The 23,807-nt window shown below is 74.9% G+C and overlaps 2 protein-coding genes across 2 annotated transcripts; both read right to left on the reverse strand.

Moving 5' to 3' along the window:
* Nucleotides 1-498: 498 nt before the first annotated feature.
* IPO4 (importin 4) lies at nucleotides 499-19,556 on the reverse strand. Its single transcript, XM_087735006.1, has 33 exons — nucleotides 19,074-19,556; nucleotides 18,832-18,879; nucleotides 17,120-17,577; nucleotides 16,946-17,032; nucleotides 16,785-16,864; nucleotides 16,661-16,702; nucleotides 15,946-16,075; nucleotides 15,577-15,756; nucleotides 15,407-15,472; nucleotides 15,006-15,107; nucleotides 14,211-14,294; nucleotides 13,209-13,376; nucleotides 12,535-12,588; nucleotides 11,829-11,936; nucleotides 11,133-11,241; nucleotides 10,161-10,284; nucleotides 9,111-9,224; nucleotides 8,324-8,437; nucleotides 7,347-7,454; nucleotides 6,934-6,956; nucleotides 6,829-6,851; nucleotides 6,659-6,736; nucleotides 5,823-5,880; nucleotides 5,539-5,626; nucleotides 4,678-4,867; nucleotides 4,425-4,466; nucleotides 4,210-4,332; nucleotides 3,900-4,111; nucleotides 3,363-3,480; nucleotides 2,550-2,654; nucleotides 1,857-1,926; nucleotides 1,220-1,338; nucleotides 499-589 (listed from the first exon to the last, which is right to left on the reverse strand). The coding sequence occupies exons 1-33, from the start codon at nucleotides 19,180-19,182 to the stop codon at nucleotides 560-562; spliced, it is 3,564 nt and encodes a 1,187-aa protein (XP_087591132.1). The 5' UTR covers nucleotides 19,183-19,556; the 3' UTR covers nucleotides 499-559.
* TINF2 (TERF1 interacting nuclear factor 2) lies at nucleotides 19,426-23,047 on the reverse strand. Its single transcript, XM_087735007.1, has 11 exons — nucleotides 22,896-23,047; nucleotides 22,019-22,190; nucleotides 21,809-21,916; nucleotides 21,627-21,728; nucleotides 20,887-20,997; nucleotides 20,494-20,593; nucleotides 20,290-20,359; nucleotides 20,165-20,220; nucleotides 20,003-20,058; nucleotides 19,810-19,852; nucleotides 19,426-19,505 (listed from the first exon to the last, which is right to left on the reverse strand). Exons 1-11 carry the CDS (start codon nucleotides 22,913-22,915, stop codon nucleotides 19,426-19,428), a joined length of 918 nt encoding a protein of 305 aa, XP_087591133.1. The 5' UTR covers nucleotides 22,916-23,047.
* Nucleotides 23,048-23,807: the final 760 nt, after the last annotated feature.

The following is a 23,807-nucleotide window of genomic DNA, read 5'->3' on the forward strand; positions in this document are numbered from 1 at the left end:
GGCCGGGGGGGGCGGAGCTGGGGGCGCTGCTGCCCCCCGGGACCCCCCGCGGCCTGGTGGGGCGCCTCTTCTACCTCTGCCTGGGTGAGTCGGGGGGCGGCCCCACACTTGGGGGTCAGCCCCACACTTGGGGGGCACGCCCCCCCCCCCCCCAACGGGGTCTGACCCCCAAGTGTGGGTCCGCCCCCCAAGTGTGGGTCCGACCCCCAAGTGTGGGTCCGCCCCCCAAGTGTGGGTCTGACCCCCAAGTGTGGGGCCGCCCCCCAAGTGTGGGGCTGCCCCCCAAGTGTGGGGCCGCCCCCCAAGTGTGGGGCTGACCCCGCCCCCCGCCCCCCCCCAGAGCTGTGCGGCGCCGGCTGGCTGCGGCTGGAGCAGGCCCGGCCCTTCGCCCCCATCGCCGTGGGGCCGGGCCCCCGCGGGCCCCCCCCGCCCTCCCCTCCCCCCCGCCATTAAACCCGCGGGGGGGGGGGGAGGGGCGGCCCCACGCGCACCACAGGCTCCGCCCCGTCGACTTTATTGGCCGCGCCGACGTCGCGCCCGCGCCGCGAGGGGGATGACATCAGCAGGTTCCCGGGGCGTCGGCCAGGCCCTGGGGAGGGGGGGGGGGGGGGGGCGGGGCGGGGAGCGGCCGTGAGGTCACGGGGCGCGGCCGCCATGATGTCACGGGGCGGAGGGCTGTGGGGCAGGGGGTGGGGGGTGGGCTTGCGGGGCGGGACTTGGGGGGCGGGGCTGGACGGGGGTGGGGCTGGACTGGGGGGTGGGGCTGGACTTGGGGGCGGGGCTGGACTTGGGGGGCGGGGCTGGACTTGGGGGGCAGGCAGTTACTTGGGGGTGGGGCTGGACTGGGGGGCGGGGCTGTACTTGGGGGCGGGGCTGGACTGGGGGTGGGGCTGGACTTGGGGGCGGGGCTGGACTTGGGGGGCAGGCAGTTACTTGGGGCGGGGCTGGACTTGGGGGTGGGGCTGGACTGGGGGGTGGGGCTGGACTTGGGGGCGGGGCTGGACTAGGGGCGGGGCTGGACTTGGGGCGGGGCTGTACTTGGGGGGCGGGGCTGGACTGGGGGCGGGGCTGAACTGGGGGGCGGGGCTGGACTTGGGGTCGGGTCTGGACTTGGGGGGCAGGCAGTTACTTGGGGGTGGGGCTGAACTTGGGGGGCGGGGCTGACTTGGGGGCGGGGCTGGACTGGGGGCGGGGCTGGACTGGGGGGGCGGGGTCTCACCAGGGCGTGGCGCAGGCGGGCGGCGTCGCTGTGGGGCAGCCGGGCCAGCCCCTCCCCGAAGGCCGTGGGGCAGCTGCCCCACACCTCCCGCAGCAGCCCCACCACCCCCGCCTCCAGCTCTGGGGGGCGGGAGGGGCATCAGGGACCCCACCCCCACCCCCGGGACCCCCAAGTGCCCCCCCCCCCCCCCCCCCAGAGCCCCACATCTGACCCCCAAGTGCCCCCCCCGCCCCACGTCCCCCCCGGAGCCCCCCAACCTCCCCCCCCCAGCCCCACATCCAACCTCCACCCCCCCAGTCCCCCTCCCTGCCCCCCAACGTCCCCCCCAGCCCCACATCTGACCCCCAGGTGCCCCCCCACCCCGCTCCCTGCCCCCCAACCTCCCCCCATCCCCCCCATCCCCCCCAGCCCCACATCTGACCCCCAAGTGCCCCCCCCCAGCCCCACATCCCCCCCCGGAGCCCCCCAACCTGACCCCCAAGTGCCTCCCCCAGCCCCACATCCAACCGCCACCCCCCCAGCCCCACATCTGACCCCCAGGTGCCCCCCCACCCCCCTCCCTGCCCCCCAACCTCCCCCCCCCCCATCCCCCCCAGCCCCACATCGGACCCCCAGGTGCCGCCCCCCGCCCCGGTACCGGGGGGCAGGCGCCCGCTCCCCACGACGCTGCTGCAGGCCCGGGGCAGCTCGGCCGCGTGCGGCCACAGCTGGGGGGGGAGGGGGGTCAGGGGGGTCAGGAGAGGCCCCACCCCCCCCCGGGACCCCCCAGTGTCTCCCAGTGCCCCATAGAGACACCCCCCCCCGCCCCATAGGGACCCCCAGTGCCCCCCCAGTCCATCCCAGTCCCTCCCAGTGCCCCCATTCCCCCTCCCAGTCCCTCCCAGTGCCCCCCCAGTCCATCCCAGTCCCTCCCAGTGCCCCCAATCCCCCTCCCAGTCCCTCCCAGTGCCCCCATTCCCCCTCCCAGTCCCTCCCAGTGCCCCCCCAGTCCATCCCAGTCCCTCCCAGTGCCCCCAATCCCCCTCCCAGTCCCTCCCAGTGCCCCCATTCCCCCTCCCAGTCCCTCCCAGTGCCCCCCCAGTCCATCCCAGTCCCTCCCAGTGCCCCCATTCCCCCTCCCAGTCCCTCCCAGTGCCACCCCCAGTCCATCCCAGTCCCTCCCAGTGCCCCCAATCCCCCTCCCAGTCCCTCCCAGTGCCCCCATTCCCCCTCCCAGTCCCTCCCAGTGCCCCCCCCAGTCCATCCCAGTCCCTCCCAGTGCCCCCAATCCCTCTCTCAGTCCCTCCCAGTGCCCCCATTCCCCCTCCCAGTCCCTCCCAGTGCCGCTCACCCGGGGGGGGTCCCGGCCGTGCACCCCCACCAGGTACTGGAAGACGGGGGGCTCCTCCCCCAGGTCCTGGCCCAGCGGCAGCGCCCCCAGCACCAGCGGCACCACCTGCCCAGTCACACCAGTACACACCAGTACCCCCCCACTACCCCCCCAGCACCGTCCCAGTACCGTCCCAGGCCCCTCCCAGTCCTCCCAGTACACTCCCAGTGCCTCCCAGTCCTCTCCCAGTCCCCTCCCAGTCCCCCCAGTACACTCCCAGTCCCCCCAGTCCCTCGCATTCCCCCCCCAGTACGCTCCCAGCCCCTCCCAGTACACCCCCAGTCCACTCCCAGTACACCCCCAGTCCCTCGCATTCCCCTCCCAGTCCCTCCCAGTCCCCCCAGTCCGTCTCAGCACACTCCCAGTCCCCCCAGCCCCTCCCAGTCCCCCCCCAGTACACTCCCAGTCCCTCCCAGTACACCCCCAGTCCCTCCCCGTCCCCCCCAGTCCCTTGCATTCCCCTCCCAGTCCTCCCAGTACACCCCCAGTCCCTCCCAGTCCCCCCAGCACACCCCCAGTCCCTCCCAGTCCCCCCAGTCCCTCGCATTCCCCTCCCAGTCCCTCCCAGTCCCCCCCAGTCCATCCCAGCACACTCCCAGTCCCCCCAGCCCCTCCCAGTCCCCCCCCAGTACACCCCCAGTCCCTCCCAGTCCCCCCCAGTCCGTCTCAGCACACTCCCAGTCCCCCCAGTCCCTCCCAGTCCCCCCCCAGTACCCTCCCAGTCCCTCCCAGTCCCCCCCAGTCCCTCCCAGTCCCTCCCAGTCCCCCCAGTACCAGCTCTGGCGGCAGCGCCCCCCCGTGCCGCGCCAGGGCGCCGCAGGCGTTGTCCCGCACCCGGCCCGGCCCCTCCCGCGCCAGCGCCCGCGTCAGCACGGCGCCGCCCGGCCACGCCCTGCGCGTCAAGGAAAAGGGGCGGGGACAGCGGCGCGGGGGGGCGGGGCGACCGGCGGGGGCGGGGCCGCGGGGGCGGGGCTTTGGGAGACGCAGGGGTGGGGACGGGGCTGGGGGGGAGCAGAAGGGCGGGGGCGGGGCCAGGACGAGGGGGCGGGGCCAGGGTGACAGGCGCGCGGTGGGGGGCACGGGGGCGCGGCCAGCCACCGCGGGGGCGGGGCATTGGGGCACGGGGGGCAGGGCTGCTGGCCGCGGGGGCGGGGCCAGGGGCAAGCCGGGGCGGGGCTCGGGGCCGGGGCTTTTGGGACGCGGGGGCGGGGACGGGCTGGGGGGGGGGGGGCGGGTCAGGGCCCGGGGGCGGGGCTCGGGGGCCCGGGGGCGGGGCCCGGCCCGTCGTGGCGGGCAGCGATTGGCGGATACGGTCCGAGGGCGGGGCCGGCGGCCTGGGCCAGGCGCCCCATGGCGAAGAGGGCGTTGCTGCGCACCTCGGGGTGGGGGTCGCGGGCGGCGGCCGCGCCCAGGGCGGGGCCCAGGCGGGGCAGGAAGGGCCCCAGCCCCGCCCCCAGCCCCGCCCCCGCCTCCCCCAGCGTGGCCGCCGCCCACGAGCGCTCCCCCACGCTGCGCCGCCGGCCCTGGGGGGGGGGGGGGGAAGGGGAGACGGTGGGGGAGGGGAGGGCGTCAGCCCCGCCCCCCGGCCCCGCCCCGCCCCCGCCCCTCCCCCCGCGCTCACCAGGGCGGCCAGGAGCGGGGGCAGGGCCTCCTGGAAGAGGGGGGCGAAGGCCGCGCCCAGGGCCCCGCCCAGCGCCACCAGCCCCCCCCCCGCCAGCTCCCGCAGCTCCGCCGCCACCTCGGCCTGGGGGGGGGGGAGGGGAGGGGGGCGTCAGGGGGAGGGGGGCACGGCCCCCGCCCCTCCCCCCGCCCCCCCCAGCGCCCCCCCTCCCCCACCTGCTCCTCCTCGTCATCGTCCTCCTGCTGCAGGCAGCTCACCTGGGGGGAGGGGAGGGGAGGGGGAGGGGCACCGCCTGGCACCGCAGCCCCCACTGACTCCCCCCATCCCCCCCAATCCCCCCCCCCCCTTGGGTCCCCCCATCCCCCCCACCCCCCATTCACCCCATCCCCCCCCTTAATGCCCCCCACCCCCCATTCACCCCCATCCCCACCCCCCCCCAGCTCCCCCTTTACCCCTCCCCCCCCGTACCTTGCCCGCGATGACGTCAGCCAGCAGGCGGCCAATGGGGGGCAGGAGGGCGGGGGGCGGGGCGGGGCCGCCCCCCCCAGGAGCCGCCCCAGGGCCCCCAGCGCCCCCCGCGCCCCCCCCGCCGCCGGGTCCCGCCCCGCCCCCGCCACCAGCGCCCCCAGCGCCCGCTGCAGGGGGGGAGGGGCCGCGCCTGGGGGAGGGGCACGGCGTCAGCGGGGGGGGGGGCGGGGCACCCCAATAGGGGGTGGGGGAGGGGGAGGGGTGTCTCATCGGCGGGGGCGGAGGGGCACCCCAATAGGGGGTGGGGGAGGGGTGTCTCACCGGTGGGGGGGGAGGGGCACCCCATAGGGGAGTGGGGGTGGGGGAGGGGTCTCCCCGTCGGGGGGGAGGGGAGGGGCACCCCAATAGGGGGTGGGGGAGGGGAGGGGTGTCTCACCGGTGGGGGGGAGGGGCACCCCATAGGGGAGTGGGGGTGGGGGAGGGGTCTCCCCGTCGGGGGGGAGGGGAGGGGCACCCCAATAGGGGGTGGGGGAGGGGAGGGGTGTCTCACCGGCGGGGGGGAGGGGCACCCCATAGGGGAGTGGGGGTGGGGGAGGGGTCTCCCCGTCGGGGGGAGGGGAGGGGCACCCCAATAGGGGGTGGGGGAGGGGTGTCTCACCGGCGGGGGAGGGGGTCACCCCCATAGGGGGTGGGGGAGGGGGTGTTTCACCGTCGGGTGGGGGAGGTGCACCCCGGAGCGGGAGGGGTATCTAGGGGGTGGGGGTGGGTGCCCCGAAGGGGGGGCGGGGGGTGTCTCCCCGTCGGGGGGGGAGGGTCACCCCAAGAGGGGGAGGGGGAGGGGGTGGGGGAGGGGCGTCTCACCGTCGGGGGGGGGCGGGGCCCCCCCCAGCGCCAGGCAGAGGCTCCCCAGGGTCTCGTAGGCGGCGCAGCGCAGCCCCGGCCCCGGCAGCTGCGGGGGAGGGGCGGTCACGGCGGGGTCACGGCGGGGTCACGAGGTCACGGGGGGGTCACGGGGGTCCCATAGGTGCTGGGGGGGGGGGGCGGTGGGGACCTGCGGGTCTGGGGGGAGGGGTGGTCCCAGGGGTGCTGGGGGGTCCCGTAGGTGCTGGGGAGGGACGGACGGACGGACGGACGGACGCCCCCACCTGCAGCAGCCCCATCACGGCCTCCAGGCTGGGCTCCAGGTAGGGCAGGAAGGCGGCGCTGGGGGGGGGGGGGGTGTCACACCAGTAACACCAGTGAGCCCCTCCCAGTCGGGCCCGGGCGCCGGCCAGTGCCCCCCAGTGTGCCCCCGCCCCTCCCAGTCCGCCCCCCCCCCCCCCCCCCCCCCGCTCCCAGTCCATCCCAGCGTTGCCCCAGTGCCTCCTAGTGCTCCCATTCCTCTCCCAGTACATCCCATTCCTCTCCCAGTACATCCCAGTGCTCTCCCAGTACATCCCAACACCCCCCCCCCCGTCTCCTCCCAGTAACCATCACCCCCTCCCCCCCCCGAGCGTCCCAGACAGCTTCCAGTTCCTGCCAGGTGCCTCCCAGTATGTCCCAGTACCCCTCAGTGCTTTCCCAGTGCATCCCAACGGCCTCCCGGTCCACTCCCAGTATATTCCAGTAACCGCCAGTCCCCTCTCGTGCTTCCCCGTGTCCTCCCAGTGCCCCCCAGTCCCTCCCAGTGCCCTCGCAGCGTGCTCCCGGTGACCCCCCAGTCCCTCCCAGTGCCCCCCAGTCCCTCCCAGTGACCCCTAGTCCCTCCCAGTGCCCTCGCAGCGTGCTCCTGGTGACCCCCCAGTCCCTCCCAGTGCCCCCCAGTCCCTCCCAGTGACCCCTAGTCCCTCCCAATGCCCTCGCAGCGTGCTCCCGGTGACCCCCAGTGCCTCCCAGTGCCCCCCAGTCCCCCCCAGTGACCCCTAGTCCCTCCCAATGCCCTCGCAGCGTGCTCCCGGTGACCCCCAGTCCCTCCCAGTGCCTCCCAGTGCCTCCCAGTTACCGGCTGTGCTCGGCCACCTCCCCCAGGGCCTCGCAGGCGTCCTCCAGCTCCTCGGCGTAGGCCCCGCCCACTTCCACCCTGGGGGCGGGGAGAGGGGGTGAGGGGCGGGGCTCTCCCAGGCCCCGCCCCTCCCCAGGCGCCCCGCCCCCTCCAGGCGCCCCGCCCCTCACTCGATAAGCTCCTCCTCCTCCTCCTCCTCGGTGGCATCATCATCCATTGGCTCCGCCCCCTCCTCCTCCTCCTCCTCCTCCTCCTCCTCCTCGAAGAGCAGGAACGAATCAGGAGCCTCCGGGGGCGCCTGGGCGGGGCAGGGGGCGGGGTCAGGCCGAGGCCACGCCCCCTCCCCCCGGGGCCACCGCGGCCGGGGGGGACTCACCGGGGGGGGGGTGGGGGGGGGCTGTTTGGGGTCCGGGGGGGGGAGGGGACCCCGGGGGGGGGGGGTGTCACTCACTGAGGGGGGCGGGGGGGGTGGGGGAGGAGACCCGGGGGGGGTGTCACTCACCGGGGGGGTGGGGGTGGAGGGGACCCCGGGGTCGGGGGGGTCACTCACCGGGGGGGCGGGGGGGAGGGGACCCGGGGGGGGGGTCACTCACCGGGGGGGTGGGGGGGAAGGGACCCCGGGGTCGGGGGGGGTCACTCACCGGGGGGGGCGGGGGGAGGGGACCCCGGGGGGGGGGGTGTCACTCACCGGGGGGGCGGGCGCCGCAGCGTGGCCAGCAGGACCGGGAGGACGCGGGGCAGGAGCGGCCCCATCCCCTCCCCCAGCGCCTCCGCCACCGCCCCGGCCAGCACGAACCTGGGGGGAGGGGAGAGGGTCCGGGGGGGGCGAGAAAGGGGGGATTCGGGGGTCCCGGGGGGGAGAGAAGGGGCCGGGGGGGGCTGGGGGGGCATTGGGGGGTGCAGGGGACCCGGGGGGCTGTGGGGGGCCATGGGGGGGTAAGGGGGTCCTGGGGGGCCCATGGGGGGGTTAGGGGGTCCTGGGGGGGCTGTGGGGGTCCTGGGGGTCCCGGGGGGGCCATGGGGGGGCCCATGGGGGGGTTAGGGGGCCCGTGGGGGTTCCAGGGGGCCCATAGGGGGGTTAGGGGGTCCTGGGGGGGGTCCCGGGGGGCCATGGGGGGCCCATGGGGGTCCCGGGGGGCTGGGGGGTCCTGGGGGTCCCGGGGGGCCATGGGGGGCCCATGGGGGGCCCATGGGGGTCCCGGGGGGCTGGGGGGTCCTGGGGGTCCCGGGGGGCCATGGGGGGGCCCATGGGGGGCCCATGGGGGTCCCGGGGGGCTGGGGGGTCCTGGGGGTCCCGGGGGGCCATGGGGGGGCCCATGGGGGGGCCATGGGGGTCCCGGGGGGTCCCGGGGGGCTGTGGAGGTCCCGGGGGCTGGGGGGGCCATGGGGGGGTCCCGGGGGGTCTCACATCACGCGCCGGCCCTCGGGCTCGTCCTCCTCCTCCGCCAGCCCCAGCGCCGTCTCCAGGGCGGCCACCAGCCCCTCCCCCGCCACCGGCCGGCCCAGGGCCCCCAGCACCCCTGGGGGAGGGGGGGGAGGGGAGACACCGGGGTCCACCACAGCCCCCCCCAACCCCCCCGCGCCCCTGGGGGGGTCCCGTCCCATCCCCCACGCCAGGGGGTTCCCCCGCCCCCCCCATCCCCCCCCCCGGGGACCCCCACTCACCCAGGGCCTGGAGGCGCCGGGGCCGGGTCTCGGGGGGTCCCGGCTGCAGGAGGGGGCTCAGCGCCGCCAGGATCGGCCCCGCGTGGGGCTGGAGCTGCTCCCCGGCCGCCGAGGCTGCGGGGGGGGGGGGTGTGTCAGGGGGTCCCCAAAACCGGGGGGGGGGGGATGGGGGAACCCCCGGGGGGGCAGCATGTGGGGGTCCCGGGGGGGGTTGGGGGGAGTTGGGGGTCCCTGGGGGGGGGGTTGGGGGGGGTTTGGGGGTCCCCGGGGGCTGGGGGCAAGTTTGGGGGGAACTGGGGGGTCCCAGCAGGGATTTGGGGGTCCCCAGGGGGAATTTGGGGGGTCCTGGGGGGAGAGAGAAGTGCCCAGGGGGAGCTGGGGGGCCCGGGGGGGGTTTCGGGGGACCCGGGGGGTTGGGGGGCCCCGGGGGGATTTGGGGGTCCCGGTGGGGGTTGGGGGGTCCTGGGGGGTTTGGGGGTCCTGGGGAGGTTTCGGGGGCCCCAGGGGGGTTTGGGGGTCCCGGGGGGGATTTGGGGGCCCCAAGGAGGGGTTGGGAGTCCCGGGGGGATTTGGGAGCCCCGGGGGAGGTTTCAGGGGTCCCGGGGGGGGTTGGGGGCCCCAGGGGGGTTTGGGGGTCCTGGGGGGATTTGGGGGTCCTGGGGGGATTTGGGGGCCCCGGGGGAGGTTTGGGGGGCCCCGGGGGATTTGGGGGCCCCGGGGGAGGTTTCAGGGGTCCCGGGGGGGATTTGGGGGCCCCAGGGGGGGTTTGGGGGTCCCGGGCGCTCACCGAGGGAGTGGAGGGCGCTGAGGCCCAGCTCCCAGTCGCGGGGGGGCCGCGCCGGCTCCAGCGCCCCCAGCACGGCCTCCAGCACCGGGGGCAGCCAGGGCCCCACCCCCTCCCCTGGGGGGGGACGGGATCCTGGGGCCCCTCCCCCACACCCCGGCCCCCCCCCCAGTCCACCCCAGTCCCCTCCCAGTACACTCCCAGTGCCCCCCAGTACACCCCCAGTCCCCCCCAGTGCCCCTCAGTCCCCCCAGTACACTCCCTGTGCCCTCCCACTCCACCCCAGTCCCCTCCCAGTGCCCCCCAGTCCCCTCCCAGTCCCCTCCCAGTCCCCCCCAGTGCCCTCCCAGTGCCCCTCAGTCCCCCCCAGTACACTCCCAGTGCCCCCCAGTCCACCCCAGTCCCCTCCCAGTGCCCCCCAGTACACTCCCAGTCCCTCCCAGACACCCCAGTACACTCCCAGTCCCCTCCCAGTCCACCCCAGTGCCCTCCCAGTGCCCCTCAGTCCCCCCCAGTACACTCCCTGTGCCCCCCAGTACACCCCCAGTGCCCCCCAGTACACCCCCAGTCCCCTCCAGACACCCCAGTCCCCTCCCAGTGCCCCCCAGTACACTCCCAGTCCCCTCCCAGTGCCCCTCAGTCCCCCCCAGTACACTCCCTGTGCCCTCCCAGTCCACCCCAGTACCCTCCCAGTGCCCCCCAGTCCCCTCCCAGTCCCCCCAGTGCCCTCCCAGTGCCCCTCAGTCCCCCGCAGTACACTCCCAGTGCCCCCCCAGTCCACCCCAGTCCCCTCCCAGTCCCCTCCCAGTGCCCCCCAGTACACTCCCAGTCCCCCCCAGACACCCCAGTACACTCCCAGTCCCCTCCCAGTCCACCCCAGTCCCCTCCCAGTGCCCCCCAGTACACTCCCAGTGCCCCCAGACACCCCAGTACACTCCCAGTCCCCCCCAGTGCCCCTCAGCCCCCCCAGTACACTCCCAGTGCCCTCCCAGTGCCTCCCCCTCTGCCCCAGTTCCCCCCCATCCCCCCCAGTGCCCCCAGTGGGGTCCCTACCGAGGCACTGGATCAGGCTCTCCAGCAGGTACCAGGCCTTGGCGGGGGCCCGGCCGCCCGCGCCCCCCCCCAGCGCCGCCAGCGCCCCCGGCAAGGCCGCCTCCGCCACCGCCGTCACCTCCGGCTGCGCCAGCACCCACCAGTACGGACCAGCACGGGCGGGCGCGACCGCGGGGGCTCCCAGCAACGCGCCCCCCCCCCCGCCCCGAGCTCCAGGGGCCTCCCAGTACGGCCCCAGAGCCCTCCCAGTAAGCACCAGTGCAGTTTGGGGCCTCCCAGTACGGCCCCAGAGCCCTCCCAGTAAGCACCAGTACAGCTTGGGGCTTCCCAGTACGGCCCCAGAGCCCTCCCAGTAAGCACCAGTGCAGTTTGGGGCTTCCTAGTACGGCCCCAGAGCCCTCCCAGTAAGCACCAGTGCAGCTTGGGGCTTCCCAGTACGGCCCCAGAGCCCTCCCAGTAAGCACCAGTGCAGTTTGGGGCTTCCCAGTACGGCCCCAGAGCCCTCCCAGTAACCACCAGTACAGTTTGGGGTTTCCCAGTATGGCCCACAGCCCTCCCAGTGCCTCCTGCTATGGCTTAGTGCCTCCCAGTACAGCCCAGGGTGCTCCCAGTGCCCCCCAGTAGAGTTTAGAGCCTCCCAGTACAGCCCAGGGCCCTCCCAGTGCCCCCCAGTAGAGTTTAGAGCCTCCCAGTACGGCCCAGGGCCCTCCCAGTGCCCCCCAGTAGAGTTTAGAGCCTCCCAGTACGGCCCAGGGCCCTCCCAGTGCCCCCCAGTAGAGTTTAGAGCCTCCCAGTACAGCCCAGGGCCCTCCCAGTGCCCACCAAACAGAGTTTAGAGCCTCCCAGTGCCTCCCGCTATGGTTCAAGGCCTCCCAGTACGGCCCAGGGCCCTCCCAGCACATCCCGGGCCTCTCCCAGTCCATCCCAGGATGGCCCAGAGCCCTCCCAGTAGATCCCAGTAGGGCCCAGTACCTGCAGGCAGTCGGCCAGGCTGCGCAGGGCGAAGGCGGCCGCCCCCCGCACGCAGGAGTCGGGGTCCCCCAGGCCCCCCCCCAGCACCGCCAGCGCCGGCCCCAGGTACCTGGGGGGAGGGGGGCGCAGTGACCGCCCTGACCCCCCCCAAACCCCAACACCCCCCTCACCCCCTCCCCCACCCCCCAAACCCCCAACCCCCCCGGACTCCTCCAACCACCCCAAAGCCCCCCCCCCCAAACCCCCAAATCCCCCCCCAAAGCCCCCCAACCCCCCCAAAAGCCCCCCGCACCCCCCAACCCCCCCAACCCCCAAATCCCCCCAAACCCCCCGGAGCCCCCAAACCCCCCCGGACTCCCCCAACCCCCCCAACCCCCCCAAATCCCCCCCAAAGCCCCCCAACCCCCACCAAAGTGCCCCGGACCCCCCAACCCCCCCAAATCCCCCCAACCCGCCCCCAACCCCCCAACACCCCCCGGACCCCCCCAACCCCCAAAGCCCCCCTCCAAATCTCCCCCAAACCCCCCCCAGGCCCCCCCCCCCAACCCCCCCGGCCCCCCCGCCCCCCCCCCCGGGCCCCCCCCCCCCCCGCCGCGCCCCCCCCCCGGCCCCCCCCCCCCCCCCCCCCCGCCGCGCCCGCCCCCCCCCCCCCCCCCCCCCCCCCCCCCGAAGCCCCCCCCCGGCGGGGTCCCTCACCGCCGCCGCAGGGGCTCCCCGCAGCCCTGGCCCAGGGCCCCCAGCGCCAGCAGCCCCCTTGCGGGCGCCCGCCCGGGGGCTCCCCAGCGCCTGCTCCAGCAGCGGCAGCTGGGGGGGCGGGGGGGGGTCAGGGGCACCCCCAAATCGGGGGGCACCCCCGAACGAGACCCCGCAGCCCGCGGCGGCCCCCCCGCACCCCCCCCCCAGGGACACCCAAATACCCCGGGGGGCCCCAAAGAGCCCAGGGACCCCCCCAAATATCGCGGGGACCCCAAAATCCCCTAAGGGACCCCCCCGATATCACAGGGACCCCATGGGGACCCCCAAATATCCCAGAGACCCCCCCCAAATACCCCGGGGACCCCATGGGGACCCCAACCCCCCCAGGGACCCCCCAAAACCCCCCAGGGACCCCCCAAATACCCCGGAGACCCCATGGGGACCCCAACCCCCCCCGGGACCCCCCAAAACCCCCAGGGACCCCCCAAATACCCCGGAGACCCCATGGGGACCCCAACCCCCCCCCCCAGGGACCCCCCAAAACCCCCCAGGGACCCCATGGGGACCCCAAGCCCCCCGGGACCCCCCCAAATGCCCCGTAAGGGCTCCGATACCCCCCCCCCCATGGACACCCCCCCCCCCCCCCCAAAAACCCTTGGGGGGCCCCAAAATCCCCCCGCCCCCCCCGGGGCCCCCCCAAACCCACCAGCTCCTGGAGCAGCTTTTCGGGGGGCAGCCCCACGGCCAAGGCGTCCAGGGCCTGCGGGGAACGGGGGGGTGGGGGGGCGCCCCCAAAACCGGGGGGAACGAACGGCCCCAAAATGGGGGGGCCCCCCCGCCCCCCCCCCCCCGAGGCAGAGACCCCCGAACCCCAGGGAAATCCCCCCAAAACCAGGGCGCGGAAGGGCAGGGACCGGGGGGGTCCCCCCCAAAATGGAGGCTCCGAAAGTGGGGGCCCCCCCCAAAGGAGCCGAGGGAAAGGAGCTCAAACGGGGCCCAACTGGAAAGAAACTGGGGACCCCCCAGATAGAGACCCCCCCCCAAACTGGGGGGACCCCCCCAAACTGGGGGCCCCCCCCCAAACTGCCCCCCCAAACTGGGGACACCCCCCCCAAACTGGGGACACTCCCCAAACTGCCCCCCCCAAACTGGGAGGACCCCCCCCAACTGGGGACCCCCCCCCCAAACTGGGGGGACCCCCTCCCCAAACTGGGGACACCCCCCCCCCAAACTGGGGGGACCCCCTCCCCAAACTGCCCCCCCCAAACTGGGGACCCCCCCCAAACTGGGGACACCCCCTTCCCAAACTGCCCCCCCCAAACTGGGGACACCCCTCCCCAAACTGGGGACCCCCCCCCAAACTGGGGACCCCCCGCTGACCTGGGCGGCGGCGTGTCGGGGGCTGGGCCCCCCCCGGCCTTCGCCCCCCCCCTCCTCCTCCTCCTCCTCCTCCTCCTCGGGGTCGGGGTGCCCGGGGCGGGGGTCGGCGCAGAGCGGGGCCAGGAGCCCCCCCAGGACGGGGGCCAGCAGCCCCCCCCGCAGCAGCGCCTGCACCAGTACCGCCCAGTACGGTCCGGTGCCCTCCCAGTATAGCCTAGTGCCCTCCCAGTGCATCCCAGTGACCCCCAGCATGACCTAGGCCCCCCCCCCCAGAATATCCCAGCGCCCCCCAGCGTAGCCTAGTGCCCTCCCAGTGACCCCCAGCATGGCCCAGTACCTCCCAGTGACTCCCAGTATGGCTCAGATCCCCCCTCGGTTCTCTCTGACTCCCCCCAGCATATCCCAGTGCTCCCCAGTATGACTCGTGCCCCTTTAACGCCCTCCCAGTATGTCCCAATCCTCCCTCCAGTACGGTCCGGTGCCCTCCCAGTACATCCCAGTGACCCCCCAGCATGACCCAGTGCCCCCCTAAGCACCTTTTCCCTCCCCCAGAATATCCCAGTGCCCTCCCAGCACCCCCCAGCATGGCCCAGTACCTCCCAGCGACCTCCAGCATGGCTCAGATCCGCCCTTGGTTCTCTCTGACTCCCCCCAGCATATCCCAGTGCTCCCCAGTATGACTAGTGCCCCCTTAACCCCCTCCCAGTATGTCCCAATCCTCCCTCCAGTGCCCCCCAGTGCCCTCCCAGTACATCCCAGTGACCCCCCAGCACGACCCAGTGCCCCCCTAAGCACCCCTTCCCTCCCCCAGAATATCCCAGTGCCCTCCCAGCACCCCCCAGCATGGCCCAGTACCTCCCAGTGACCCCCAGTATGGCTCAGATCCCCCCTGAGTTCACGCTGACCCCCCCCAGTACGTCCCCGTGCTCCCCAGTATGACTCACGCCCCCCCAGTGCCCTCCCAGTACGCCCCAGTCCTCCCCCCAGTACACCCCAGCTCACCTTGGGACACTTCTGGGCGAGGAAGGTGACGGTGGCCAGAGCCCTCACCCGCACGGCGTCACCCCGCGACTCGTCCCCGGCCACCTGCGGGCCCGGACGCCTGGGTCCCCCGGGCACCTGGGACCCCCCGGACCCCCCCCAGATGCCTGGGACCCCCCCCAGACACCCATGGGACCCCCCCGGGACCCCCCCAGGCACCCACGGGACCCCCCCAGGCACCCAGGACCCCCCGGGCACCCACGGGACCCCCCAAACCCCCGGGACCCCCCCGGGCACCCATGGGACCCCCCTCAGGCACCCCCAGACACCTAGGACCCCCCAAACGCCCGTGGGACCCCCCCAGACTCCCAGGACCCCCTGGGCTCCCACGGGTCCCCCCCAGACCCCTGGGGACCCCCCTGGTCCCCCCTGGGCACCCACGGGACACCCTGGGACCCCCCCCAGACCCCCAGGACCCCCCCGGGCACCCACGGGACCCCCCTCAGGCACCCCCAGACACCTAGGACCCCCCCCCAAACGCCCGTGGGACCCCCCCCCCAGACCCCCAGGACCCCCTGGGCACCCACGGGACCCCCCAGACCCCTGGGGACCCCCTGGACCCCCTGGGCACCCACGGGACACCCTGGGACCCCCCCAGACCCCCAGGACCCCCCGGGACCCCCCTCAGGTGCCCCCAGACACCTAGGACCCCCCCCAAACACCTGTGGGCCCCCCGCAGACCCCCAGGACCCCCGGGCACCCGCGGGTCCCCCCCTGGACACCCGTGGGACCCCCCCGGGACACCCCCGGCGTCACCTGAAGGCAGAGGCCAAGCAGGGCCGGGAGGTGGGGGGCGGCGGCGGCGGCGTCGGCCTCCAGGAACTCGTCCAACACCTCCAGGGCCGCGCTGCCCCGCTCCTGGGGGGGGGGGGGGGGGGGGGGGGGCCGGTTTTGGGGGCCCCCGAACCACCGAGAGCCCCCGAACCGGCTTTGAAACCGCCCGGGGCACCCCAAAACGGCTTGGGGGGGGGGCGGCGGTGGCAAAACACCCCCCGTTGTCCCCGCGCGCCCCAAAACCGGCCCAGGGAACCTGCGGGGAGCCTTGAAACCACCAAAAAAAGACCCCAAAATCCTTCAGGGGGGCTCCAGGCCCCCCCAAAGTGGCCAAGAGCCCCCCCCCCCCCCCCCCCCAAAAACACCCCCCCCCCCCAAATCACCTCGTCGGTGTCAAGCAGCTCCCTCAGGGCCCTCAGGACGTCGGGGAGCAGCGACCGCAGCAGCTCCTGGGTAAAAAAAGGGGTTCGGGGGGGGGGGGGGGCTGGAAACCGCCGCGGATCGGGGGGGGGGGGGGGGGGGGATGGGACGCCCCGAAAGCGCCCCCACTCACCGTCCGGGTGCCCCCCAGCGCGGCCGCCAGCCCCCCCAGGGCCCGCAGGCTGTAGGCCACGGGGCCCGGGGGCGCCCCGGGAGCGAGGGCCCCCCGACAGAGGGCGGCCAGCGCGGGGCCGTGGGGGGCCAGGGCGCGGGGGGCCGCCTCCAGCGCCGCGCTCAGCACCAGCAGGGCCGCCTGGGGGGAGGGGGGGGGCCGGGAGCCTCGGGATGGGGGGGGGGGGGGGGGGGGCTCGAAGCCCCCCGCTCGCTGCCCCGTGCAAACCCCGATTTGGGGGGGGGCAAAACGGGGCGGGGGGAGCGCAGACCCCCCCCGGGGGGGGAATTCGGGGGGATCCCCCCCCCCCCCCCCCAAAAGCAGCCTTACCCCCTGGCGGGGGGGGCGGGGGTCGCGGGCGGCCGCCTGCACCCAGGCGCCGAGGGGTCCCCAGGCGCCGAGCCCCCCCCGGCGCAGCACCAGGGCCGCCAGCGGGGCCAGGGCCACCGTCACCGCGTGCCTGGGGGAGACGGGGGCGGGGGCTGGGAGCCAGCGGGGGCCTGGGGGGGCCCCCAAACCCGCCAGTATCGGGGGGGGCACCCCAAACCCGCCATCAGGGGGGGGGGGCACCCCAAACCCGCCAGTATCGGGGGGGGCACCCCAAACCCGCCAGTATGGGGGGGGGGCACCCCAAACCCGCCAGTATCGGGGGGGCCCCCCAAACCCGCCAGTATCGGGGGGGGGGCACCCCAAACCCGCCATTATGGGGGGCACCCCAAACCCGCCATTATGGGGGGGGGCACCCCAAACCCGCCAGTATGGGGGGGGGCACCCCAAACCCGCCATTATGGGGGGGGGGGCACCCCAAACCCGCCAGTATGGGGGGGGGGGCACCCCAAACCCGCCAGTATCGGGGGGGGGCACCCCAAACCCGCCAGTATGGGGGGGGGGGCCACCCCAAACCCGCCAGTATGGGGGGGGGGGCACCCCAAACCCGCCAGTATCGGGGGGGACGACCCCAAACCCGCCAGTATCGGGGGGGGCACCCCAAACCCGCCAGTATCGGGGGGGGGGGCACCCCAAACCCGCCGCCCTTCGCACTCACTCCGTTTCCCGCTCCAGGGCTTCCGACAGCAGCGCCGGGAGGCTGCGGGGGGGGGGGGGGGGCAGGTGTTAGCCCCGCCCCCTCTCCGCCCCGCCCCCTGCCCCCCCCCCCCCCCAGCACCCACCTCTGGCGCAGGGCCGGGTCCAGCCGCCGCCATCGCCCCAGCAGCCGCCGGCGCAGCAGCACGGCGGCCAACTGCCGGACCTGGGGGGGGGGGGGAGACGGAGGCGGGAAGGGGCCCCGACCCCCGCGGGGGGCAGCGGAGCCCCGGGAGGGCGGCGGTACCTGAGGGCGGGGGGCGGCGCTGAGGAGGAGGCCGAGGCGGGCGGGGGTCTGGGGGTCGGCGAAGGCCTCGCGGAGGCGGGCGGTGGCCTGGGGGGGGGGGGGGGCGGGGGAGGCGCGGTCAGCGGGGCCCCGTTGCCGTGCGGCCCCGCTCCCGTGCGGCCCCGCGGCCGTTACCCGGCGGAGAACGTCGCTGTCGGGCTCCAGCAGCTCGGCGAGGAGCCGCTCCAGCTCGGGCGCCGCCATTTTGAAAGAGGGCGGGGCGCCGGAAGGGGCGGGGACAGAGCCGCTCCGGCCGCCCGGGAGGACTGGCCGGGCCGCGACTCGCTGCTCTCTTAAAAGGGCGCCGGCGCAATTAAAGGGGCGACAATTAAAGGGGCCCCGAGGGGGGGCGGCGCCAATGACATCACACGCCGCCAGCCTGACATCACCAGCTTTATTAAATAGAGGAGCGTGCGAGGGGCGAGGCCTCAGGGCGGGGCGGGCCCCGGGGGGGCGGGGCTGAGGGAAAGGGGCGGCGTCCGGCGCGGGCCCCGCCCCCTCACCGCGGCGCCACGCCCCCGCGCAGGGCGAGGACAAGATGGAGGACGGAGCCGCCCTGGATCTTGTAGTCGGCCGCCGTCTTCTCGTCGTTCCTGGGCGGGGGCGGGAGTGGGGCGGGGCTCGAGGGGGGGGGCCACGCCCCGCAGGCCACGCCCACCGCGAGCCCCTCCCCGCGCAGACCGCACCCCTCCGAGACCCCCTTCTCCCCCAGCCCCCTCCCTCCCTTATCCCACCCCAGCCCCGCCCCCTCGGCCCCCACCCTCCCAGGCCCCGCCCCCTCGGGCCCCGCCCCCCCGGCCCCGCCCCTCACATCTGCTTGCCGCTGTAGATGAGGCGCTGCTGCTGGGGGGGGATCCCCTCCTTTTCCTCCACCCGCTCCTTGATCCGCTCCACCTGCCCCGCGGCACCATGGGATGCTGGGGGATGGGACCCCACCCCCCGCCCCGCCCCGCCCCGCCCCGCCCCAGGGCATTCTGGGATGCTGGGGGGGACACACCCACCCCCACTCCCACCCCCACCCCCCCGGGGTCAACCTCGGACACAGCGTGAGGCTCAAAGTGCAGCTGGGGGGGGGGGGGGGGGGGGGCGAACCTGCCCCAGGGCATCATGGGATGGGGGAGACCCTCCCCAGGGCATCATGGGACAGGGGAGACCCTCCCCAGGGCATCATGGGATAGAGCAGGACCCCCTCAGTGGGACATGGCCCTGCCGCAGAGCATCATGGGATGGGGGAGACCCTCCCCAGGGCATCATGGGATGGGGGAGACCCTCCCCAGGGCATCATGGGATGGAGAAGACCCTCCCCAGGGCATCATGGGATGGGGGAGGACCCCCTCAGTGGGACATGGCCCTGCCCCAGAGCATCATGGGATGGGGGAGACCCTCCCCAGGGCATCATGGGATGGAGAAGACCCTCCCCAGGGCATCATGGGATAGAGCAGGACCCCCTCAGTGGGACATGGCCCTGCCCCAGAGCATCATGGGATGGGGGAGACCCTCCCCAGGGCATCATGGGATGGAGAAGACCCTCCCCAGGGCATCATGGGATGGGGGAGGACCCCCTCAGTGGGACACGGCCCTGCCGCAGAGCATCATGGGATGGAGAAGACCCTCCCCAGGGCATCATGGGATGGCGGAGGACCCCCTCAGTGGGACACGGCCCTGCCCCAGAGCATCATGGGATGGGGGAGACCCTCCCCAGGGCATCATGGGATGGGGGAGGACCCTCCCCAGGGCATCATGGGATGGGGAAGGACCCCCTCAGTGGGACACGGCCCTGCCCCAGAGCATCACAGGACCCCAGGGCAGAGCTAAAGGCATGCTGGGAAGGGGGCGGGGCCTCCTACCTTGTCCGTGGGCTCGATGTCGATCTCGATTTCTTTCCCCGTCAGGGTCTGGGGGGGGGGGGGCTGTCAGCGCCCCCAATCCCACAATGCCCCGGGGCAGCCCACCCCCCCCCCACGCCATGTCCCCCAATACCCTGGGCGGCCCCCCGCTCCCACAATGCCCTGCGGCGCGGCCTACACAGCCCCCCCCCCCGCCCCCCCCCTCGCCCCCAGCCCCCCCGGGGCCGCCCCCCCGCTCCCACCTTCACTTTGATCAGCATCGTGGCCGCCCCGGCTCCTCTCCCTCGCCCGGAAGCGGAAATGCCCCCCCCGAGCCCCGCCCACTACGTCACTTCCCGCCACACCCCCCATAGCCGGACCGCTGCTGCCCAGCGACAGAAAATGGCGGCGCCCGCGCGCGCAGAGGCTGCCGGGAGTTGTAGTTCCGCTCCCCTCCCCTCCGCCGCGCGCTATTGGGCAGGCAGGCCGCCGCTCAGCCGCGCCGCGGCCAATCAGCGCGCAGGGCCCGCCCCGCCGCCGGAGCGCACCACCGCGGGGCGGAGGGGGGGAAACCAGGGGGAGGGAAATGGCTTTTTTCTCCCCAAATCGCGCGGTTCAGGGACTCGAGCCCATCATGCCCCGCGGCCCGCCCCTCCTCAGCACTGCCGCGCTCCCATTGGCCGCCTCCTTCCCTCCTAAAAGCCGATTGGCCCGTTTCACACACACACACACACACACACACACACACACACACACACCCCACCCCCCCGCGCGCGTTGTGGTACGGCCCCACTGAGGGCAATGGGAGGGATGGGTGGAGCCGCTCCCGTTCCGGGGGACCAATGGCGTGCGAGCGCGGCTGGGACTGGACCAATGGGACGGGGGGGGGGGGGGGGGGGGGGGGCGGGGCCGAATGTGCGGCAGCGGCGGGGGCGGGGCACAATTAACACCGGGGCCTTAACGACTTGATACGGGGCCCATCGGGCGCGCGGCACTCACCGGGGCGCGGCGCGGCGCGGCGGGGCAGCGGCGGGGCCCGGGCCTGCGGGAGAGCACGGGGGTTAATTGCCCCTCCCCCCTCCCCCCCCCGCCCTTCGCTGCCCCGGCCTCGGTCGCTAATTACCCCCCAATTACCCCCCAGCTGTTAATTAGCCCCACAGGACACCCCCAGTGCCCCCGCCCCCCCCCCCACCTTTCTGCGCGGGTAATCCTCGTCCTCCACGTCGCTGATGACGCCATCAACAAACTCTGCGGGGGGGCGGGGCAAGTGAGGGACCCGGGCGCGCGGGTTCCCCCGCCCCCCCCCCCCCCCCACCGGGGGCGGGGCTGGAGACCCCCTCCCCTCCGTACTCACCCAATGGGGGGGCCTTGAGGGGGCGGAGCCTCTGGAGGCTGGGGCGGGGCTGTAGCCTGGAGGGGGCGGGGCCAGATGGTTAATTAGGGCGGGGCTGGAGGGGCAGAAGGGGCGGGGCTGCTCACCGGGTGGGCGGCTCCTGGCAGACGGACACGGGCGGGCGGGCAGCGGCGGTCAGGGGGCGGGGCACAGGGCCTGGAGGCAGGGCTTAGAGTCGGGCGGGGCTTGGGGGGCCACACCCTCCACAAAGCCACGCCCCTTGCCCCTTGGCCCACCCCTGGCATTAATCCTTCAGTTAAGCCCCGCCCCTCGTCTTAAGCCCCACCTACCGCAGTGGGCGTGGCCCATGTCAGCCAGGTACCGGCTCAGGATTGGCAGGTCACAGGGGCGGAGCCCGGGAGGGGCGTGGCTCCACACCACCTCATGGAGCTGGAAAGGGTGGGGTCAGGTGGGCGGGGCTGAGCTCAGGCCCCACCCCCTTGTCTTGAGCCCCACCCCGTGGCCCTGTCATGGCTCAGTGGGCAAGCCCCGCCCCAGCCTCCCAACCGGGACCCACCCCCTCCATTTAAGCCCCACCCCCCTTCCCAAGCCCCACCCACTCCCATTACGCCCCACCCCAAGGCCTTTCCTCCCCCCCCCCCCAAGTCCCACCCCCTCCACGGGCCCCACCCTCGAGGCCCCACCCCCTCCCTGAGGCCACACCCCCCCGAGGCCCCACCCACCTGCTGCAGGTCCGGGGGGGGCAGGGCGCTCTCCAGCCGCTGCAGGTACTCGTAGAAGAGGTGCTCGAGCGCCTGCAGGAACGGCTCCCCGTACTCCTGCCCCACCGGGCCCTGGGGATACTGGGAGGCACTGGGGGGCACTGGGAGCCCCTCCCGGGGTACCCAGGACCCGCCGGGACAGATTGGGGGATGGCGGGGGGCACCGGGAGGCAACGGGAGGGCACTGGGAGGCATTTGGGGGATGCTGGGATAAACTGGGAGAGCACTGGGAGGCGTTTGGGGGATGCTGGGATAAACTGGGAGGACTGGGAAGGCCCCTCGCAGACCCCCTGGGCACCCAAGACCCATTGGAAGGGATGAGGGAGGAACTGGGAGGCACTGGGAAGCGATGGGAGGACACCCTGGGCAGACTAAGGGGTGCTGTGGGGAACTGGGAGACAGTGAGGGGCACTGGGGGGAGCTAGGAGGCACTGGGAGGACACTGGGAAGAACTGGGAGACAGCGGGAGGCACTGGGGGGGGACTGGGAGGAACTAGGGAGCTACCGGGAGGGCACTGGGGGACAGCAGGAGGCACTGGGCCATACTGGGAAGCAGCAGGAGGCACTAGGGGGGACTGGGAGGAACTAGGGAGCTACCGGGAGGGCCCTGGGAGGCACTGGGGAGCTACCGGGAGGGCACCGAGGGGAACTGGGAGCAACTGGGAGGCACTGGGGAAGCCAGCGGGGGCACTGGCAGGTACCTGGAGGTAGGCCGCCCGCCGCCCGCGGTCGGCCAGCAGCGCCAGCACCAGTTCGCGGAAGCTCTCCTGCGCCTCCCCCACCATCGCCAGCTCCTGGGGGGTCTGGGGGAAGGGGGGGGGAGGGGGGGGGGTGAGGGCCGGCCCGCGCCCTCCCCCCGCCCCCCGGCCCCCGCCTCACTCACGGCCTGGCCGTGGCCGGCGGCCGGCGCCTCCCCCTCGGGGAAGAAGGAGTCGATGGCGTCGAGGACCTTCCCGTCGGGCTGGGCCTCCTGCAGCAGCCGCACCACCACCTGCGGGGCGGCGGGGCAAGATGGCCGCCGGGCGGGGGGCGGCCCCGGCGAGACGGCCGCCGGCCCCGGGGCAGGCTGGGAAGGGGGCGGGGGGCTACTCACGGCGGCCTGCAGGCCGAGGCGCAGGCGGGCGCCGTGTCGGAAGCGGAGGGCGGCGGGGGCCGCCCGCCCCACGGCCTCCAGCAGCCCCAGCACCCGCGGGAACTGGCCCGGGCTCCGCCCGCGCACCACGTGCCACGCCCCCGCCAGCACCACCCGCAGGGCCACGCCCGGGCTGCCGGTGGGGGGCGGGGTCAGGGCCGGCACCGCCCCCTGGCCCCCGCCCCAGGCTCACAGACGCGCCCACTGTCCCATGGCCCCGCCCCCAGGGCCACAGCCACGCCCGCTGCCCCATAACCCCGCCCCCACAGCCCTAGCCCTGCCCACTGCCCCACAGCCCCGCCCCCAGGGCCACAGCCCCACCGCCCCGCCCCCACAGCCACACCCACTGCCCCATAACCCCGCCCCCACAGCCCTAGCCCTGCCCACTGCCCCATAGCCCTGACCCCACAACCCCGCCCCCAGGGCCACAGCCCCACCCCCACCCCCACAGCCCCGCCCCAGGGCCACAGCCCCACCCACAGCCCCACAGCCCCGCCCCCACAGCCCCACAGCCCCGCCCCCAGGGCCACAGCCCCAGGGCCACAGCCCCGACCCCACAGCCCTAGCCCCGCCCACTGCCCCATAGCCCTGCCCACACAGCCATAGCCCCGCCCCATGTCTGTAGCCACACCCACCACCCCTCAGTCCTGCCCCCCGCCCCGTAACCACACCCATAGCCCCGCCCCCCGCCCCGTAGCCACACACCCCCCGCCCCGCCCACCCCCAAGCCCCGCCCCGGCCCCACCCGGCCCCGCACTGCACCGCAAGCACCGCCCCCCCAAGTCCCGCCCCGCCCCCGCACGCTCTCCTCCCTCTCCCCCCACCCCGCGCCGCTCACCTGACGTCACGTCCGCCCATGCTGCGTGGGGCGAGGGGCAGTTTCGTCACTTCCGGGGGGGAGGGGAGGGGAGGGGCGGGCACGCGGCGGCACCGGCGGCGCCGCGAACCTGGCGGCGGCTCCGCGTGGCCGCCGCACCGGTAGTGACGTCAGCACGCCGGCGTGCCGCCCGTTAAAGGCGCGGTCCCGCCCCCCGCCCGCCCCAGTGGCCGCCGCCGCGACCAATCGCCACTCGCTCTCCCCGCGACGTCACTTCCTCCTCCCTGCGCGGCACCGCCCCCCTCAGTGACGCCAGGGAGCCGTTGTTTCGTCACAGCGCTTTATTGAGCGCGTGCTGAGAGCGCGTCGGGGAAGGGTGGGGGTGACGTCGGGGTGGGTGTGAGAGAGGCTCGATGACGTCACTGGGGCGGTTTGGGGCGAAACACGGGAAACTGGGAGTGGGTGGGGCCAAACTGGGGCACTGGGCGGGGCGGGGCTCTCCCAGTGCTCCCAGTGACCCCGCCTGGCCCCAGCCAGTGCTCCCAGTAGAGCCCAAGCCCGGTCCCAGTGCTCCCAGTGTACCCCAAGCCTGGTTCCAGTATTCCCAGTAACCCCTCCCAGTGCTCCCAGTATACACCAAAACCGTGTTCCCAGTGCCCCCCAAGCCTGGTCCCAGTGCTCCCAGTCAGCGTCCCAGCAAACCCCGTGACACCCCATCGTGCTCCCAGTCCTCCCAGTTACCCCCAAACCTGGTCCCAGTGCTCCCAGTCAACCTCCCACTACCCCCAGTAACCCCTCCCAGTGCTCCTAGTAGAGCCCAAATGTGGTCCCAGCGCCCCCAGTCACCCTCCCAGTGCCCCCAGTATCCCCTCCACGCCCTCCCAGCGCCCCCAGTCACCCTCCCAGTGCCCCCAGCGCCCCCTCCACGCCCTC

Source organism: Nipponia nippon, unplaced genomic scaffold (assembly GCF_047370975.1).
Source record: "Nipponia nippon isolate SJK-2023a ecotype South Korea unplaced genomic scaffold, ASM4737097v1 scaffold_51, whole genome shotgun sequence".
NCBI lineage: Eukaryota > Metazoa > Chordata > Aves > Pelecaniformes > Threskiornithidae > Nipponia > Nipponia nippon.

Coding starts and splice junctions, on each gene's coding strand:
- IPO4 (XM_087735006.1), bottom strand. CDS start 19,182: ATGGGGGGTGTGGCGGGAAGTGACGTAGTGGGCGGGGCTCGGGGGGGG. Junction 10,285..11,132: donor GCCTGGCCGACTGCCTGCAG/GTACTGGGCCCT, acceptor GTGCTGGCGCAG/CCGGAGGTGACGGCGGTGGC. Junction 4,467..4,677: donor CTGACGTCATCGCGGGCAAG/GTACGGGGGGGG, acceptor CCCTCCCCCCAG/GTGAGCTGCCTGCAGCAGGA.
- TINF2 (XM_087735007.1), bottom strand. CDS start 22,915: ATGGGCGGACGTGACGTCAG. Junction 22,191..22,895: donor ATGGGCGGACGTGACGTCAG/GTGAGCGGCGCG, acceptor CCCCACCGGCAG/CCCGGGCGTGGCCCTGCGGG. Junction 20,594..20,886: donor CCCCCCCGGACCTGCAGCAG/GTGGGTGGGGCC, acceptor CACCCTTTCCAG/CTCCATGAGGTGGTGTGGAG.